Source organism: Trichechus manatus, unplaced genomic scaffold (genome assembly GCF_000243295.1).
Source record: "Trichechus manatus latirostris isolate Lorelei unplaced genomic scaffold, TriManLat1.0 scaffold00146, whole genome shotgun sequence".
NCBI lineage: Eukaryota > Metazoa > Chordata > Mammalia > Sirenia > Trichechidae > Trichechus > Trichechus manatus.
This window is the reverse complement of record NW_004444082.1, coordinates 5154301-5172266: the sequence shown is the minus strand read 5'-3', so window position 1 is coordinate 5172266 and position 17966 is coordinate 5154301. Positions and strand designations below refer to the sequence as shown.

At 41.5% G+C, this 17966-nt stretch overlaps 1 protein-coding gene across 1 annotated transcript in view; it reads left to right on the top strand.

Annotated features, from left to right (window-relative positions):
* PIEZO2 (piezo type mechanosensitive ion channel component 2) overlaps positions 1-17966 on the top strand; it is a 680804-nt gene that overhangs the window by 557687 nt on the left and 105151 nt on the right. The window contains exons 13-16 of the mRNA XM_012558213.2: positions 967-1115; positions 3228-3401; positions 12998-13215; positions 15674-15834. Coding sequence (XP_012413667.1) covers positions 967-1115; positions 3228-3401; positions 12998-13215; positions 15674-15834 — 702 coding nt within the window. The remainder of the gene's footprint in view (positions 1-966; positions 1116-3227; positions 3402-12997; positions 13216-15673; positions 15835-17966) is intronic.

The window sequence follows — 17966 nt, the reverse complement described above, 5'->3', positions numbered from 1 at the left end:
TCAGAAAAAAAGTTTTTCAAAATTCTTGATAAAATACACTGAAAAAAGAAACCTATATTGGATTCTGTTTTTGAATAGAAATTTAAGAACCATGGCTCAATAATCTAAAATAGTGAATCATTCCACAGTTCACTTGAATTTGGGGTTTTGAAATCAGAAAACTCTACCTATCTACACGCACACACATATTTATATTGCATCAGCTGTTTTAATATGTAATTAAAAATTTTAAAAGATTATATTACAATGAGTTAGCCTCTCCACAAACTCAGTTTTAACTGACAGTACTGTGTAGGCAATAATGAGTGTGACAATAAAATATTCTTGGAGGTAGCCTACAAAACAAACAAAGCAGCTACAATTAATAAGGGTATATTTCATGTGAGGACAAAAATGTCTGCTAGTATTTACTATGAGATCAGTAAACTTTTGAATACTTTTAAAAATTCAGGGTAGATGTTCTCTAATGACTATCCACAAGCTTTATGGTAAAGAGAGATGTCGCCTCTCGGTGGTGGTTCCGCATTTTTATTCATATGATGTCGCATTAAGTTTCAAAACTGACCTGGTTTTCTCTCTCACAATACTAACAACCGCAGCCACAGCTACCATTCCTTGAATGTTTCCTCTATGCCAGGTATCATGCTTGGAGTCGCATAAATATTATTTATCTCATCCTCAAAACAAGTCTGTAAAACGTGTTCTTATGGAAGAGAAAACTGCAGCTCAGTGGGCCTGGCAACTTGCCCAAAGGCACAGCTAGCAGCAAATGGTAGGACTGGGATTCTAACCCAGACTCTTCCGACTATATTAGGAACAGAGTGTAAACAACTAAAAATTAAACAGACTTTTTTCAAACATCTGTAAATATAATCAGCTCTATTGGTTGAATAAACCAAATATTTTTGTGAATTTTCCTATAACTGATTTTTATTTTGTATTTGGTTTTCAACATCTGATTCACAGGTACACTATGAATGGTGGAGGCGAATCCTAAAATACTTTTGGATGTCAGTGGTTATTTACACTATGCTGGTGCTTATTTTTATCTACACATATCAGTTTGAAAACTTCCCAGGCCTGTGGCAAAATATGACTGGACTGAAAAAAGAAAAGTAAGCAATTTTGACTTAACAATGAGATGTGAAAGAAACATGATGAAGACTTGAATGCATGTTCAAAACTTCTTTAAGGAAGATTTTAGTAAAAGTGACCAAGATGTGAGCCATGTCTATAAGTGTATGGAGAGCAGGATTCACGTCTTATGCATCTTCGTGTTGTCTATACCTATCCCTGAGCCTGACACGTAGTAGGTACTCAACGAGTATGAAGTGAAAAATGAATTTTTATCCCCATTTTAATGAAATGGCAGTTTGCCATGTCAGTTTCATGTGAAATAGACCTGCTTAGTCCTCTTCCAGCCCTGCTTTCTACTCTCCAAACTGGAACTCAGGTCTTCCATGGTCCATGGACTCCTAATAGAAAGACAGCAGCTTTCCTCATTTAGTCGCAGGTGCTAAGATTCCAAGGAGGAGGTAATGCCAGAGAAAAAGAAATTTCTGTAAGTGGTAAGTAAGTGATGAAGAGATAGTTTGGCTTGTGCGTGCACTAGATAGTGCTCTGTCCTTTTCCAGTTTGCTTCTGTAAACTTCTAAAATTAGTTTGGAAATCCACCTAGAATTGGGAGCGGCTAAGAGTAAGTTTAAAGGACAGGATCATAATGCAGCTAGACCAGCACCTCCTTAGGGTTTATTAAACACGTCTGCATGTCGCCACATGCAGACATTGTCCTGTGCTGAAGACACAACAGGACATGAGACAGGCATGGTCTAAGCCCTGGGGGGCTGACATTCTAGTAGGGGAGACGAACAGAACAACACTGCCTGTAGCAGCAAATTAATTACACATGATGGGCCTGTGAAGGAGACAGACAGTCGGTTGAGGTGATGAAGATGGGTAAACTACTGAGGAGGAGGCATGGGAGGCTAAGAATGAGCTCATCCTAAGAAAAGTGTGTGAGCTGGACATTGGGATGCAGAGGAGCATTCTAGGCAAGAGAAGAACAAGTGCAAAGATTCCCTGCAGGACAGAGTTCTGGTGTCTGAGGAGCTGCAGAAAGGACCACTACCTGGAACCAGGGGAGAGTGGGACAAGTTTAGCCAAGCTGGTGGGAGGGTTCAGCCAGACACTGGACGTAGATGGCACTGCAGGTACTGGTGGTTTCTGTTTCGTTCGTGGTGAGATTTGAAGAGTCTTTAAAGATGCCTTGGCTACCTGAGGAAAAGTGACTTGTAGGGAAGCAAGAAGAGAAACAACAAGACCAGTTAGCTAGCAATCACAGTGATCCTGTGAGAGATGGCAGTGGCCTCACCTAGATGGTGGCAGCAGAGGGGATAGGAGTGGACAGATTCAAGGGTGGTTAGGAGTTTGGAGGAAATGTGGATGAACTACATATGATGAAAAAGAAAGAGCCAAGGATCACTTTCTGATGTCTGGATTTTACACAGGGTAGATGGTTGTACCAGGTATTGGGGAGAGGGAGGTAGAGAAGAGCTTTGCTGAGGAAAATAAGAAAATCAAGAATACTGAGTTTGTTTAGATTTTTTAAATTGTTGTAAAAATATATATAATACAACATTTGCCAATTCGACAAGAATACTGTTTTAAAAGCATTAAATATTAAATAACTATTGAGGAACCCATTTCAGGAAGAAATTTGGATACGAAAGTCTACAGGAGAAGATTGCTGTAGATACACATTATAGAGTCAGCAGTGTAAAGATGGTGTCCAAATTCATGAGAGTAGGTGAGATTGCCCAGGGAAAAAGGACAGCTGGAGGAGAGAGACAACACTGAGTCCTGGGAATGTTCCAGCAGTTAGAAGTCAGTGTTTAAAGAAGGAGAAGACAGTGAAAGTGAAGGAAGAGGAGAACCAGGAAAGTGTGGTGGCACTAAGACTAAGACTGTTCCAAGAAGGGCTAGTGGTTGAATTAAAGACAGAGAAGTAGCCAGTGAGTTTAACAGTATCAGGACTTAAGTGACCATTGTAAAAGCAGGTTAATTGGGTTGGTGAAAACAAAAACCAAATTAGAATGTATGGAAGAGTAGAAGGCAATAAATGGTATAATGGAGACAGTAAAAATGAGTATGATATAGTTTATGATGAAGACAGTATGTCTTCATTGCCTAAGAAAGGTTCTTGCTTTTTGTTTTGTTTTGTTTTAAAGGCTTGAGGATCTTGGCTTAAAACAGTTTACGGTGGCTGAACTCTTCACTCGCATTTTCATCCCCACCTCCTTCCTGCTAGTGTGCATTTTACACCTCCACTACTTCCATGACCGGTTCCTTGAACTCACAGACCTCAAGTCCATTCCCAGCAAAGAAGATAACACCATCTACAGGTGAGTGAGTACAAGGAACATCTACCACTTGGTATCCAGAAGGCAACCTTCCTCCCCCACTTTTGATTGCCCACCTTGAGGAAGCCAATAATCTAACTCAGAGTTTCAACCCTCAACTTCCCATGAGTTAAAAAAATGAGAAAAATATAGACTATTTGATGAAACTTTCTGAAGCATTTGGTAGTGACTTATTACTGGTTAATGTAAAGTGATCTTGATATTCATGTGACTAGATTCAGATCTGTGCAGACTAAAGTACTTTAGATAGTTGGTGATGTGGATTTCCTGTCTAGGCAGGCAGTTGATATATTTTTAGGACATTTACAGAATCTGAATAATTCCAAGGATGAGTTTTCTGTTACCCTGACTACCAGTAAAGCAGCCACCAGGAGAGCATATCAAGAGATGACAGGCAGAATTTTTCCTTCTCTTCTGAAAACGAAGAACCTTGGCTAAAAGAACAGAGTCTGAAATCTACTAGTAACTAGAAAAGAAAGTGAAGACAAGTATCATCTGTCGTTAGTTTTCTCTTGTCTTCTCATCCGTAAACATAAATTGTTTACAAGTAACAAATGGGCTACTGCTTATTCTGCCCTGTTAGGTGAAATCACCATGGGTTATGTCACATCCCTCAGTCTGTTCCATCACAGGGGAATTGTAAGCATTCTTCAAATGAATGTTGACACTAATTTTCTTCTATGCCTCATATTAAGCCTATGATTCAGTTCTTGGCAAAACTCTTGGTAAGCAACCAAGGTAGCGAAGGGCTGTATTAAGACGAATATGGATGCTATGGTTTAAAAGTTCCCGTAACCATTTGACTTCAAGGAAAAAAAAAAAAAAGAGTACATCAATAAGAAGATGAAGCAGTATTTTAGCATACACATTTTATAAAACAGCAAACTTTCAATTTTCTGCTGTAGTAGAGCCTGGAAATGATTCTTTTAACATTACTTGTGATACTTGTGGACAGTTATGTGTATATGTGTGTGTGTGTGATATATAAATCGAATATATTTATATATATAATAGTATTTGGTATTCAACTCTAACCATTTAATGTGCTTTGTTTAATTATAAACCCTTACCATATTTTTCAAAAAGTCATGTTCAGTAATCAAGAAAAATCTTTCAGTCAGCAGATTAAATTTGTGCTCATGAAAGAAATGTAATTTGTGTTCATTGCTAACAATACCTTTTTAATTTTTTTCTTTCTAAATGTCTTTTGTTCCCTTCTGTATTTTATCCTCATTGAAAGTTCCTCCAGTATATCGAAGCTTTTCCTTGCAGTTATATTTATTGTCATGTGTCTGAGTCTTCTGTTATGCAATTAAATAGAGACATAGGTCATGATTTGCCCAGAATAATAGAGATTTTCAGAGCCATGGAAGACAATATGGCTCAGCAAAGATTTTCCCAGACCAGAATCACAATTGTTGAGACTGAGATAGGTGACAAGTGAATTTGCCCGCACAGACTTCCCTTTAAGGGCACATACTATATTTAATCAGGAAGGTTCTTGGGAAGGACTGCAGCCCCAGTCAGCAAGTCGGAAGAGTTTAGGCTCATGAGACTTCATTTTTAGTTCGGTGGATAAAAGTTTCCGAGAACCTTAGGGAATGTGGATTTGAAAGACTCATCAAGCTTGGAATTTGGGTATTTCTTTCAAGAGTTTAATGTAAAAGTCCCAACATTTTGTCTTTAAACATTTGATATCTATTCCATCTTTTTAGCAAATCTTTCCCAATGTAGTATTTTTCTTACTGATAATTTTCACCCCACAGTATTTTTTGTTCCTAGAGTCCCAATCAATGGCTGCGTGAAAGTCAAAATGGTGAAGAAAAACAAATAACGTCAGAATTTGGTTTGACTGCCATGTTTGCCTTCTCTGCTCCCACCTCGTTAGTGGGTGCTTTACAAACAGGGATGCAGAGAGTGGGACTAGCTAATTCACTGTATTTACTGAAGTGATCTCAGCAGTATTGTTTCTGTGAATACCCCGCTGTCCTTTTCTTGTTTTGTCCCGTGTGTGCGCGTGTGCGCGTGCACGTGTGTGTGTATGTGTGTGTGTAGGCAAACGTCACCAGTGTCTGAAGCAGAATTTATTATGTTTAGCCTTACAGAGTTTCCACAGTTAGCAGTAAGTAGGCATTCTCAGGAGTATCATTTGACTTATATCTTGATAATAATATGATTAACTGTAATTTAATATATAATCAATAATAATTAAGAACTCTTTGAATATTCATTACTTTTATATCACTTTAATTTGTCAATGATTTGTTTTAGAAAGCATTGTTATTTGTATAGAAATAAAACAACTTTTTTTTCAATTCAGTGCCAGAGAACACACGGAATATGTTGACTTAGTACCATTTTCTTGTTTCTTGTGGGAAAGGAGCAAGCATTATGCTTTTAGGTTATATTTTATTTGATAAAATGTACTTTGAAAATTTCAGCATTGCATAGTTTTAATACAGTGTCGTAGATGGGGAGGCATGAGAAGAATAGAGAGACATGTATCTTTGAGCATTTTTTCTGACTGTGTTGAATTTGATGTTGCTACTAAAGCTTGAGGCTGCCATGCCCCCTTGGTGTGTGAACTGTGTGCCGATGACAATGCTCCTGCTGAGACAGGCCTGACACACGAGGCCGTCTGCTCATCGTGTCTAACAGTTTCCTCTCTCTCTCTCCTTGTCTCTCCCTGCCATGGCATGCATTCTGTGCTCCATCTCTCCTCGTAGCCATGCCAAAGTCAATGGCCGTGTGTATCTCGTAATAAATAGGTGGGTACTTCTATCTTCTCTCTTTTGTTTTTGCTAAAAGCCATTTCTTGTTACTGTGTTGCCCTCCTGCTTTATAAATGAAAAGCCCCCTCTGGCAGTAGGCAAGGCCTCAGGTGCACTCCCAGGTGTGCGTTGTTCAGCAACATTGGTGATTAGACTGAGGAGTGCTGTCCATTGGGTCTGGAGGTTGTCAGGGTCTTCAGCTGGTGCTCTGCCTTTGGTCTTGGTCCAAACTTATGCTCCACCAATTTCGTTCTTTGGCAGAATGAGTCCCCAGGCTTGCCTGACAGCTCATCTCCTTCTGGAACATATAATTTAGAGCTCAGCTTAAGAACCACCTCTTCCACAAGCCTTCCCATCAATGCTGGCATCACCTGCTGAAAGTTCTCTGCCCATCCCCTGACTCCCCGTTGCCCTGTGTCACTCCTGCTCCCGTGACACTGCCTCTAGCCTCCAGCTGCCTGCTCCCAACCTGTTACCCCTTGCTAGAGGCAGGAGCATCTCAGGGCCGGACCCCCTGTGGAATCCACTGGTGGTCTACAGACCATCTACCACAAGGCCTTCTCGTTAGGAGATACCCGATAGATCTGCTGAATGAGGTGAACGTGGGCACAAGAATATACGGTTAAAAGAGAAGGACAATGTCAATTTTTTCAAATATGTCTCTGCTTTAATGATCAGCCTATTATTGCCAGATTTCACAGTTTGTTTGGGCACAACAAAAGATGCAAAGATGGGCATTGAGACATGGTCCTTCCCTCAAAATGTTCATCATCCAGCTGGTGAAATAAAACATGCAAAAATAACCACACACAATAAAAAGTAATGTGTGATAAGTGTTGTGTATAGTGTTATCCTCAAAGTGTCCTAAGAATACAGAGGAAGAGCCTTTGGGATATAATTTACTAAAACTACTACCACTTTATTAAGTAGGTGAAATTAAAATGTCCACTTCCATAACTTCATGTCATTAAGTAATAAAGCTAGTAATTTAGTTAGCAGAGACAAGTATCATGAATCCAGTTAACAAAATAATTCTTAGAAAGGTATTGGTTTTTGGATCCAGTTGCTTTTCTCTTCGGTAAAATCCTAAGACTGACAACCATTAGCAGACTGAGGAAAGGAGGACTTAACAAGGAAGTGTCAGAAAGGTACTGCGCGCACTGTAGGTGTTACTGAAGGAGGTGGAACAGGGCTTTGAGGACTGGTTTTGTTGATAGTCAAAGACAGAAAAGTCAACCTCTTTTTCACTAACAGCTAGAGAAGTAAGATGTAGACCCTAGCTAGAAATATTGAGCAACTCTTTAAATTTCATCCCTCCAAATATAAGGACTTTTTCTCCCTTTTCACTCTTTCTCTAGCTCCGTCTTTCTCTCTCTCTCTGTCTCTCCCTCTTGCTCTTCCTCTCTTCCTCTCTTTCTCTCTCTGTCTGTCTCTGTGTTTCTCATGAAGGATTTACTGGTCGCTTTATGAGGAAATGGTCAGGATATAAACGAGGGCAGGAGTTGCCTTTAGTAGGCTCTATCTGCAGCACCAGGTGTAGGTTCCTGTCCTAATAGTCTAGACTTTATCATGAGGGGAACACGTCCAATGAATTCACTCAGGATTTTTTAGAATACAGTACTAGGATTTAAAGTCAACGCCCTAAAATTAAAAACTTGAAGCATTACAGCTTTAGCACTGTCTTCTTTCCAGGGAAATCTCTCATTTTTCTGTGAATATTAACATTTTAAGAAAGGCCAGAGCTATGCCCTGGGGAGAATGTTACCAGACAACCATCCGACACTTTCCGGTGTACTTCTGAAGGCTGTGCGTAAAGTGTGCCCAGGAGCCCTGGTGGCGCAGTGCTTAACCACTCAGCTGCTAACTGAAAGGGCAGGGCTTTGAACCTACCAGTGGCTCTGCTGGAGAAAGATGTGGCACTCTGCTTCCATAAAGATTACAGCCTAGGAAATCCTACGAGGCAGTATTCTGCCCTATAGGGTCGCTATGAGTTGGAATCAACATGACAGCACACAATGAAAACAAAGTGTGCCCAGTTTTCAATAGGGCCTACTAGGGGTGAATGCTTTTGTAAAGCAAATGAGCTTTCTTTCACCCGTGATTTATTTCTTTCTGCTTGGTGCTGTTCCCTAAGGAAAATAATGTGCTTTTAAATGTTAGTTCTGCCCTGAAAGAGGGATCACACCTGCTATTTAACTTTACATATTCTTCTGGGTTGATGACAATTTAGACATTACCTTATAAGTTGTGGGGTAACCTGTTGCCATCAAGTCGACTCTGACTCATAGCGACCCTACAGAGCAGAGTAGAACTAAGGGCAGAATAAGGTGTGGGGAAGGCCAGTGTATTTAGGGCAGTGGGTAACTTTGATAAAATTTTAGTAATATGAATAATTGTGGGGAAATCCCAAAGGAATTAGTAAAAAGTATGAATTAGAATATTTTAACAGAAATAATGTTTATTGCTTCCAAGTACAGAGACTGGAGCCATTGTATCCACCCTGCCTCGTAGACTTTTTGGAGGAGTAATTATTATACACATTTAAGATCTGATGTTAAATTCACAAATCAATAGCTTATATGTAAAAACATTCATTCTTCTAAAAGTACTTAGAAGTTCTAGAAAATAGTTTACCTTAAATGATATAAATATTTTACTTTATTATACTGTAAAGATTACAAATTTGCAAGGCATCCCCTTTTTTTCTAATAGTCTAACGAATGGGGTGAGTGCAGTTAGAGTTATTACATGTGCCACATTAGAATCGTTATTAATAAATGGAAGTTAGACTAGTGAGACTTTACAGTGGTGGAATTTCCATCTTCTTAAATGGAAACTGGTTAAGAGCTCAGCTGCTCTGGGCAGTTCAAATCCACCAGCTGCTCCTTGGAAAGCCTATTGGGCAGTTCCACTCTGTCCTATAGGGTTGCTATGAGTTGGAATTGACTGGACGGCAACGGGTTTGGTTTTGGTTTAAGTGCAAACTAGCTTAATGTGTGGCTTTTCAAAGTCAAGTCCTAGTACAAAGTTAAACCTCTTCAGCTCTCTGGGTAACATAATTTGTTTCTTCTGTTTCAAATAAGAATGCTTCTCCACAGCATGGGATTCGTTCACCACACATTCAACAAATCAAGCACTTGAGGTGTCCAGGGTAAGATTGTACTTCTTCAAGGGGAGATTCCCAAGAAGACAAACAATTAGAATACAATGATGTAGGTCCAAGTAGGGAAAGGTACAGACTGAGGATGAGACAGCATGTGGCTGCACAAGGAAAGAGTGAATGAATAGACATATTCACATCTTCAGCGTTAGAGTAGAATATGAGTGGAGGAAAACGGACAGGGAGACAGCAGACGCTCAGAGCATGAATCGTAATAAAAGCAAGGTAACAAAGTTATAGGTAAGGTTAAAGAAAATGCAGAGGGACGAAATCGAACTCCCTAATGGACAAAGACATGCAAAACAGTTTGATTTAAAGTGTCCAGGGTTTCTCTGAGAATCCAGTTCATCTTCAGGTCTATTTGGAGTCCCAGAGTGAAAATCCTCTATATGATGATTAGATGATTAGCATACGATAATCAGTAAAGAAGTATCAGTAGTATAAGTTCCTTAGCCTGATGTTTCAGGGCAAGTTTTTACAAAAGTTTATTTTTCCTTCAGTATTTGAGAAATTAAGATTCTTTTCTCTTATTTGCTGGGGAGTGGGTGTGGGGCTTGATAAATTGTCCTGGAAGCCGAAGCAAGAGACACAGGCTTTCCTTGAGAACCAGTACAGCTGTTGGTCATAGCAAGCTGACCATTGATCTGCCTCTGAGATCAGCCTGTGTGGAGCCCACCATGGAGCCCCCTCTGCAGCCCTTCCCCGCAGTCTGTGAAGCAGTCAGAGACCACATGCGCAGCACAGGAAACAGATGTTGAAAATACCTGGAGACAGATTCCCGAGGAAGGAATGTTTGCTCCTCTTCTTCTGCGTGGGCATTTTAATATACAAGTTCTGTTAAAGAATGTGTTGACAGAATTACAGGCTGAGTTTAGTTTACCTTCTTTATTGTCCAGTTTTGTGTGGTCCCTTGCAAGGGGATGTTTCTAACCATGCCTTTTCATTAGCATGTACTTATGATACAAATTATCAAAACCTAGTACATAAAAATCTGTCATTAGAACGTGGTTCCTTACTATACTATTCCTGTGAACATGGCACTGTGTTCAGCCTCAACAGGAATCCCCTCAATATTCACAACAGCCTATGAAATAGGCACTGTCACCCCATTTTACATATCAGTAAACTGAGAATTAAAAGACAGGTTAAGTAATTTTCCCATGTCACATAGCTAGTACGTTTTCTAGATGGGGTTTGAACCCACATCTTTCTGATTCAAAAGCCCATCCTCTTAACATCACTCTATATTGCCTCCAAAAAACGCTATGATGAAAATGGGGGGAAAAAATGAAAAAAGTGAAAGGAGTCACACAGGTGTCTTTAAAATAGTAAGCTCCAATCATGCAATTAAAATATTTTGACCTATACAAGTTTTATGCATGCAGACTTTAGTGCAGAAATTTCTCAGCTAGTTAACACACTTCTCAACTAGTCAATGATAGCCTGATGTGTGTATTTCCTTCTTCCTCATTCATTGCCAGCTCATGAGCTGAGACCGCCCCAGAGGGCACCAGGTCTTTTAGGACCTATTCCCTCTTACAAGTTAGGTCAGAGGGAAAAGGGCAAAGTTAGATGTGGAGATCTGCTTCTCTCCTATCCCCAGCCTGATCGATATCTGGTAGACTATTGCAGGTTTCCAGAAGACTGCCTTCCACAAAGCTTACTCCAGTGTTTGCCTTTGCTCCCTTTGTCCAATGGTCTGTCCTCACTCCACCTGCCTGTGCCCAGCGTTTGGGGACCATTTGCTCTGTATCCACAGTAGCAGCTGCACACAGAGCCTCGTGTCTGTGAGCGTCACTCCGTAAAGAGTAGTCGTTACTAGAAAGTTCTGTTCTCGTCAGTAAGAAGTCATGGCAGTATTAATGCAGACATTCAAACTGCACTCTGAAATGACCATACTTCCGCACTAAAAACTCTGAGCTGCTTGTCATCATGAGAAATATCTTCTCACTTGTAAAATGCAACTGTCTGGCAAGGCTGAAGAGAACAAACATACACGGACAAGTGAGTAGTACCTGACTGGTCTTACATCTAATGGTATTTCATGTTGGAGCCCTGATGAAGCAGGAACAGCAAACGTGTGACCTGAGATTTGGTGTTCAGCACTGGCTTATAAGATAAGATGCTGCAGTTTCCACAGTGGTTAACTTTCCAGAAGTCAGGAGAGTGATTTGACCCGCTTAAGAAAGTGAGCCACCCTCAGAATGGTGTTTCTTCGTTAAATTAATCGTTTATTTCTGGTGTACTGTAAATTAACTGTTTGACACCCTGTTGAAGGGAATTTCTTTTGAGTAATAACCTCTCTAGAAGTCTAAGGACAATGTAGAATTATTACAAGTTATCCAAAATGATAGGTGTGTTTGCAAATGTAAAATCAACAAGTTGAAAGTAACCTTAGATTGTATCGAATCAAATTATCCCATTTCATAGGAATTAAATTAAATTCCAGAAAAGGTAAATAATTTACTCTGAGCCCACAATTATGCAGGTAGAACAGTATCATCAGTCGGCGTTCAGTCACCAGCAGGTGGAAGTGTACAGATGGATTACAAATGGAGTGGATTATCAGTATCTCCAGTAGACCTTTTCCTGGTGTGCACATTTTGTCCACAGATGTTATTTAAAGCAGTCATTTGAATGTCAATGAAACATACATTTTATTTTAATGAAAGAGAAGGCTCATACTTGTTATTGCCCACTGTGAAATAAGCTGTAATGTCGCAGGTTGTCCTGGCTCAGTGAAAACTCCATCTCCTGTAGCACCCTGTGGCCCGGGCCCTCCCACATTTACACCAGTGCAGAGTTTACCCCAGCAAACCACAGACATCTTACGCCTGAAGGCAGTTGGCTTCCGCTGCATTACCCTTTAAATGCTTGAGCAGGATGAGTCCATGCAAAGGTTGACCGGAAGCAAAAATTGTTTAAGAATCAAAGCAACTGATTTAAAATGCGAATGATTCGATTCTCGTGGGATGGTTTGTCGCATGACGTAACTTGCCTCCGTAGTCCATCTGTTCTTCCGCTGACGGTCCTGCAGAGCTGTTCACTCAGGTCAGCTGCCCAGCACAGGGTCAGCCGCCACAGCTGGCTCCCAGGCCGTCCCGGAATGCACCCAGCACTAGGCCGTTCCTGCCGCTGGCCTGCAGGAATGCAATCGCGGATGTTATGTAGCATGATGTGTGATCTCTGACGTTCCTTATAATTCTTCTGTTCTCATCTCCTTTTTTTCCTTTCTATTTCAATTACTTTGAGCAGCATCAAGAAAAAATTACCAATCCACCAAAATGAGTAAGTCCCCCTGTGAAGTCATGAAATGCTTGCTCTGGATGATGCCATTTCATGCTTCTCCAACCTCAACTCTGGCCATTTTCTCCCTCGGGAAAAATGCCAAGTTTAGGTGTTGATAGCTCTCATTACTGATTAATCACTAGATTCCACATTAGAAAAACTAACAAAACCTGGGTTTACAGTTTGGTTTTAGAAAGTGCTAAAAAAAACAAAAAAAGTAACAAGACGCTCACACCCCACATTGGAAGGCCTTTGCACCTGCACTGATTTTCAGTTTTGTGTGCCCTTCTTTTTCGTGCCCCTCACTTGAGTCTCCTGACACCCCCCCATCTTCTGACTCAGCCGCTCTCTGCCCACAGACTGGCTCATCCCGAAGGCAGCCTTCCCGACCTGGCCATGATGAACCTGCCCGCCAGCCTGGGGAAGCAGGAGGGGAAGAGAGCCGAGGAGCAGGCAGAGGAGACCCCAGAGGGCGGCTCTGAGAATGTGGAGAAGGGCACGCCCTGGAAAGACAGCGAGGAGACTGAGGAGGATGAGGGTGAAGAGGAGGACTCAGAGGACGGGGAAGAAACGTCAGGTAAGCAGCCCTCTAGCAGTGTGCTAGACAGAGTGAAGGACACATGGATCCGCTCTGGAAGGATATATTTCTGCCCAGTCAGTTAAATAAACAGCATTTTTCTCACGGTTACTGTAGTGGTAGCATTCCTGTTCCATTTGCTCCAATAATTTCCTTTTAAAAGAGCAGGTAGCTGGTTATCAATTATTAATCTGCCACAGGATCCTGTCAGAGACTACCTGGGTTTGGCGCTTACCATTTCCTGATCAGCGATCTCGGACAGGGAACCTCCCACCAGAAGCAGAAGCAGGCAGCCATGTGGAGTTCCTGAAAGTTCAGACATGACCTCTTCAAACACGTTCTCTAAGAAGTCATTCTGAGGCTTTTTCAGGAAACTGGTCATTGAGAGTATACTTCTGGTTCTGTTCTAGTGCTTAAGGACATGGGAGCTGGAGGAGGAAATACTGCAGTTGGGTAATAATCACTTCAGGCAAACTTTGAAAGGTGTTTTGTTGTGGTGATCATTTTGGAGCATTCCCTTTTGGTTCTTTAAGCTCTTCTTTCCTAGTTTTCTTCCTAGACTTGGAATGATGTGTTAATACGGCATGATGAGAATGGGATGTCCTTACTAATCAGGAAATGTTATCTGACAGGTAGTACTGCAGGGCAGAGAACTTAGACAATTAGTTTATTCCATAATTCCCAGAAAATAGGGAGACACCAGAGAGCATGGCCTTTGGGGGTGATATCTCGGGCTACGCTGCGAAGTGCTGCCGTTGTCGTTGCTGGACCTCTGTGCTTCACAAAAGTAGAAAATAAAGAAGTAGCATGAGAGGGAAGATCCCTCTCAAAGGTAATCTCCCCCAGAACCTGGTCCCCTTCTTCCATTCACCTCAGAAGACCCTGGAGAGGCCCCGAAATGCCCTCTCCATACCTGGGCAACACGTGCCCCTCAGTGGGATGGAGAGAACCAAGCAGGCGAGACAAGTGATTTTATTGTAAGATGAGGATTTTATTATACTGCTTCCAGACAGGACTTGGGCTTCGCTCATAGGCTCTTATCAGAAATTGAACTACACCTTGTTAGCTCACTCCCTTGTCTGCACCTGTCCTCTGCACCTGCCCCTCTTTCCCCTTTATATAGTGCCCATTTATTACCTGGACATTCATATTGACTGTTGTCTGAGCTACTCAGTAAATGAACACCTTCACAATAACCAAACCTTCCTTAAACTGTACCAAGTACGGTAACTGTTGTAACTACCTAAGCTATGCAAAGAAGCTACTCAGAGAGACTTAGGTCTTAACACTCCCATGAGCATGTGAGCTTTTGTCTACAAATACGGTGATGTGCTGGTTCTACAGAGCGGCCCTGTTGTGACTTTAGTTCAGATTAACCAGGGTAGTCCTTCCCGACTGAAGCCTGACCCAGCCTCCGCGGTATTGCTCCCTAGCACACGGTAGAAAGAATAAAGACTAATTGGATTAAAAACTGTGATTAGAATGCTTCTCCTCGAACTTTGTGAGGCTGGATCCTCAGAGGTGAGTCGTGTCTGCTGTGGGTACTCTGGCTCACTCTCCAGAAAGACCGGAGCTCCTTCCACTTCCCAGTTGAGCTCCTTCCACTTCCCAGTTAAGCTCCAGCAAACGATACTCACCATTTATAGAAGCACAGCTTTGACAAGAAAGATGCCATTTGGAGGACTCTCGGTTATTAACATTCCCAGGAAATAGGGACATATAGCCTCAGCCATAGGAGTAAATACGCCAAAATGCTCAGTTACACTGATTGAATCAAAAGGTGCATAAGAGTAACATCATCCCTCAGACTGTCAGTGTATTATATCCAGGTTATCATCATGACATGGAATTGTTAGATGGAATTTCTTAGGGTTCTGTATGTGTGTGTGTACATGTATATATATATATATATATATATATATATATATAGAAAGAGAGAGATGGAGATGGAGAGACAGAGAGAGACGTATTTTAAGGAATTAGCTCACACTATTGTAGGGACTGGAGACCGCTGGCACAGTGCTTAAGAGCTCAGGCTGCTAACCAAAAGGTTGGCAGTTCGAATCCACTAGCCGCTACCTGGAAACCCTATGGGGCAGTTCTACTCTGTCCTATAGGGTCACTATGAGTCGGAATCAACTTAACAGCAACGGAAGAGGAAGAATCTGTTTTACTTAAGGCCAACTGATTTAATCACATGTAACTACTTCATAACAGAGTCTAGACTAGTGTTTGGCCAAACAGCTGGGCACCATATCCTAAACAAGTTGACACACAAATTAACCATTCCAACCCTTACTTCAGATACTGATTCTTCCTATTCTTAGAATTAATTCACTGCTGTTATTTTCAGCTTGTAGTTCCAATCTGAAAGTTCCAAGATATACTTTAAATAGTAATAAAAAGGAAGAAGTAGAGGAGCGCTTTGTTATGCTCAGTTTGGGTTCCTGTTTTGCAGACCTCAGGAACAAATGGCACCTGGTGATCGACCGCCTCACTGTGCTCTTCCTGAAGTTTCTAGAGTATTTTCACAAGCTGCAGGTGTTCATGTGGTGGATTTTGGAGCTGCACATCATCAAAATTGTCTCATCGTATATTATCTGGGTTACTGTGAAAGAGGCAAGTAAACATTTGTCATATCGTCAGGCTTAATAGAACCACAATAGGCTATTATTTTACATTTCCAATTCCAGTGATTTTTTAATGAGATACCCAGTGTTCTCCAAGGGGTCCTAAGACAGGCACACATGCTTCCACATGCAGAAAACGAAGGACAGTTGCCCTGTGGATGGGAGAGGAAGAGAGCAGGGCAAAAGAGGCTCATGGGTTAGTTTCTGATTGGTTTGGTCACATTACAGAGGTTGCTTGTTTCCGTCTAGTCCTCAGAGCCTATGAGAGCAGCTGCTTTTCTGCACTGTATACGCAGCTCTGTCTCCTTCAATTCTCTTTGAGGAAACCAGTAACATTCCAGTTTATGGCACTAAGGAGTAAACTTAGATTCCAAAATTTAATACAATGTTTAGTAGAGCTCACCTTGTTCATTATGGGATTTTTGGAAACCAGACACAAAATCTGTGAACATGGTAATTGCAAGTGTATTTTCTTATCTGTAGAGAGCAGAGTCACCATTCAGCCAATGATTGTTTAATGTTTACTGCAGAAGTGTTTTCTTTGATTTTATTGTACTTTAAGTGAAAGTTTACAATTCAAGTTAGTCTCTCATACAAAAATTTATACATACGTTGTTATGTGACCCTACTTGCTCTCCCTGTACTGTGACAGCATACTCCTCCTTTCCACCCCTGATTTTCCTTGTCCATTCAACCAGCTCCTGACCCTCCCTGCCTTCCCATCTCACCTCCAGACAGGAGCTGCCCATTTAGTCTCAGGTATCTAGTCGAGCTAAGAAGCACACTCTTCACGAGTATCATTTTATGTCCCATAGTCCAGTCTAGTCTTTGACAGAAGAGTTGGCCTCGGAGATGGTTTTATTGCTGGGTTGACAGAGAGTCCAGGCGCCATGCTCTCTGGGGTTCCTCCAGTCTCAGTCAGACCATTAAGTCTGGTCTTTTCACTAGAATTTGAGTTCTGCACCCCACTTCTCTCCCACTCCAATAGAGACTGTCCGTTGTGTTCCCCGTCAGGGTGGTCATTGGTTACAGCTGGGCACCATCCATTTCTTCCGGTCTCAGGCTGTTGCAGTCTCCAGTTTATGTGGCCCTTTCTGTCTCTTGGGTTAATACTTTCCTTGTGTCCATGGTGTTCTTCATTCTCCTTTACTCCAGATTGGTTGGGACCAATTGATGCATCTTAGAGGGCCACTCACTAGCTTTTTAAGACCCCAGACGCCACTCACCAAAGTAGGATGCAAAACATTTTCATAATAAACTTTATTATGCCAATTGACCTAGATGTCCCCTGAAACCATGGTCCCCAGACCTCCGCACCTGCTACTCTGTCCCTCGAAGTGTTTGGTTGTATTCAGGATACTTCTTAGCTTTGGTTTAGTCCAGTTGTACTGACTTCCCTTGTAGTGTGTGCTGTCCTTCCCTTCACCTAAGACAATTCTTGTCTACTATCTAGTTAGTGAATAACTCTCTCCCTTCCTCCCCACCCTCGTAACCATCAAAGAATGTTTTCTTCTGTGTTTAAACCTTTTCTTGAGTGCTTATAATAGTGTCTTGTACAATATTTGTCCTTTTGTGACTAACTAAATTCACTCAGCATAATGCCTTCCAGATTCCGCCATGTTATGAGGGGTTTCATGGATTCATCATTGTCCTTTATCGTTGTGTAGTATTCCATTGTGTGAATATACCATAATTTGTTTATCTATTCGTCCGATCACGGGCACCTAGGTTGTTTCTATCTTTCTGCTATTGTGAACAGTGCTGCAATGAACGTGGGTGTGCATATATCTATTTGTGTGACAGCTCTTATTTCTCTAGGATATATTCCAAGGAGCAGGATTGCTGGATCATATGCATAGTGGATTGAATTGTGTCCCTCCAAAAACGTGTGTAGCGATTTGGCTAGGCCATGATTCCCAGTGTAGTGTGGTTGTCCTCTATTTTGTGATTGTAATTTTACATTAAAGAGGATTAGGGTGGGTTTATAACACCACCCTTACCCAGGTCACATCCCTGATCCAATGTAAAGGGAGTTTCCCTGGGGTGTGGCCTGCACCACCTTTTATAACTCAAGAGATTTAAAAGGAAAGGGAAGCAATCAGAGAGTTGGGAACCTCACAC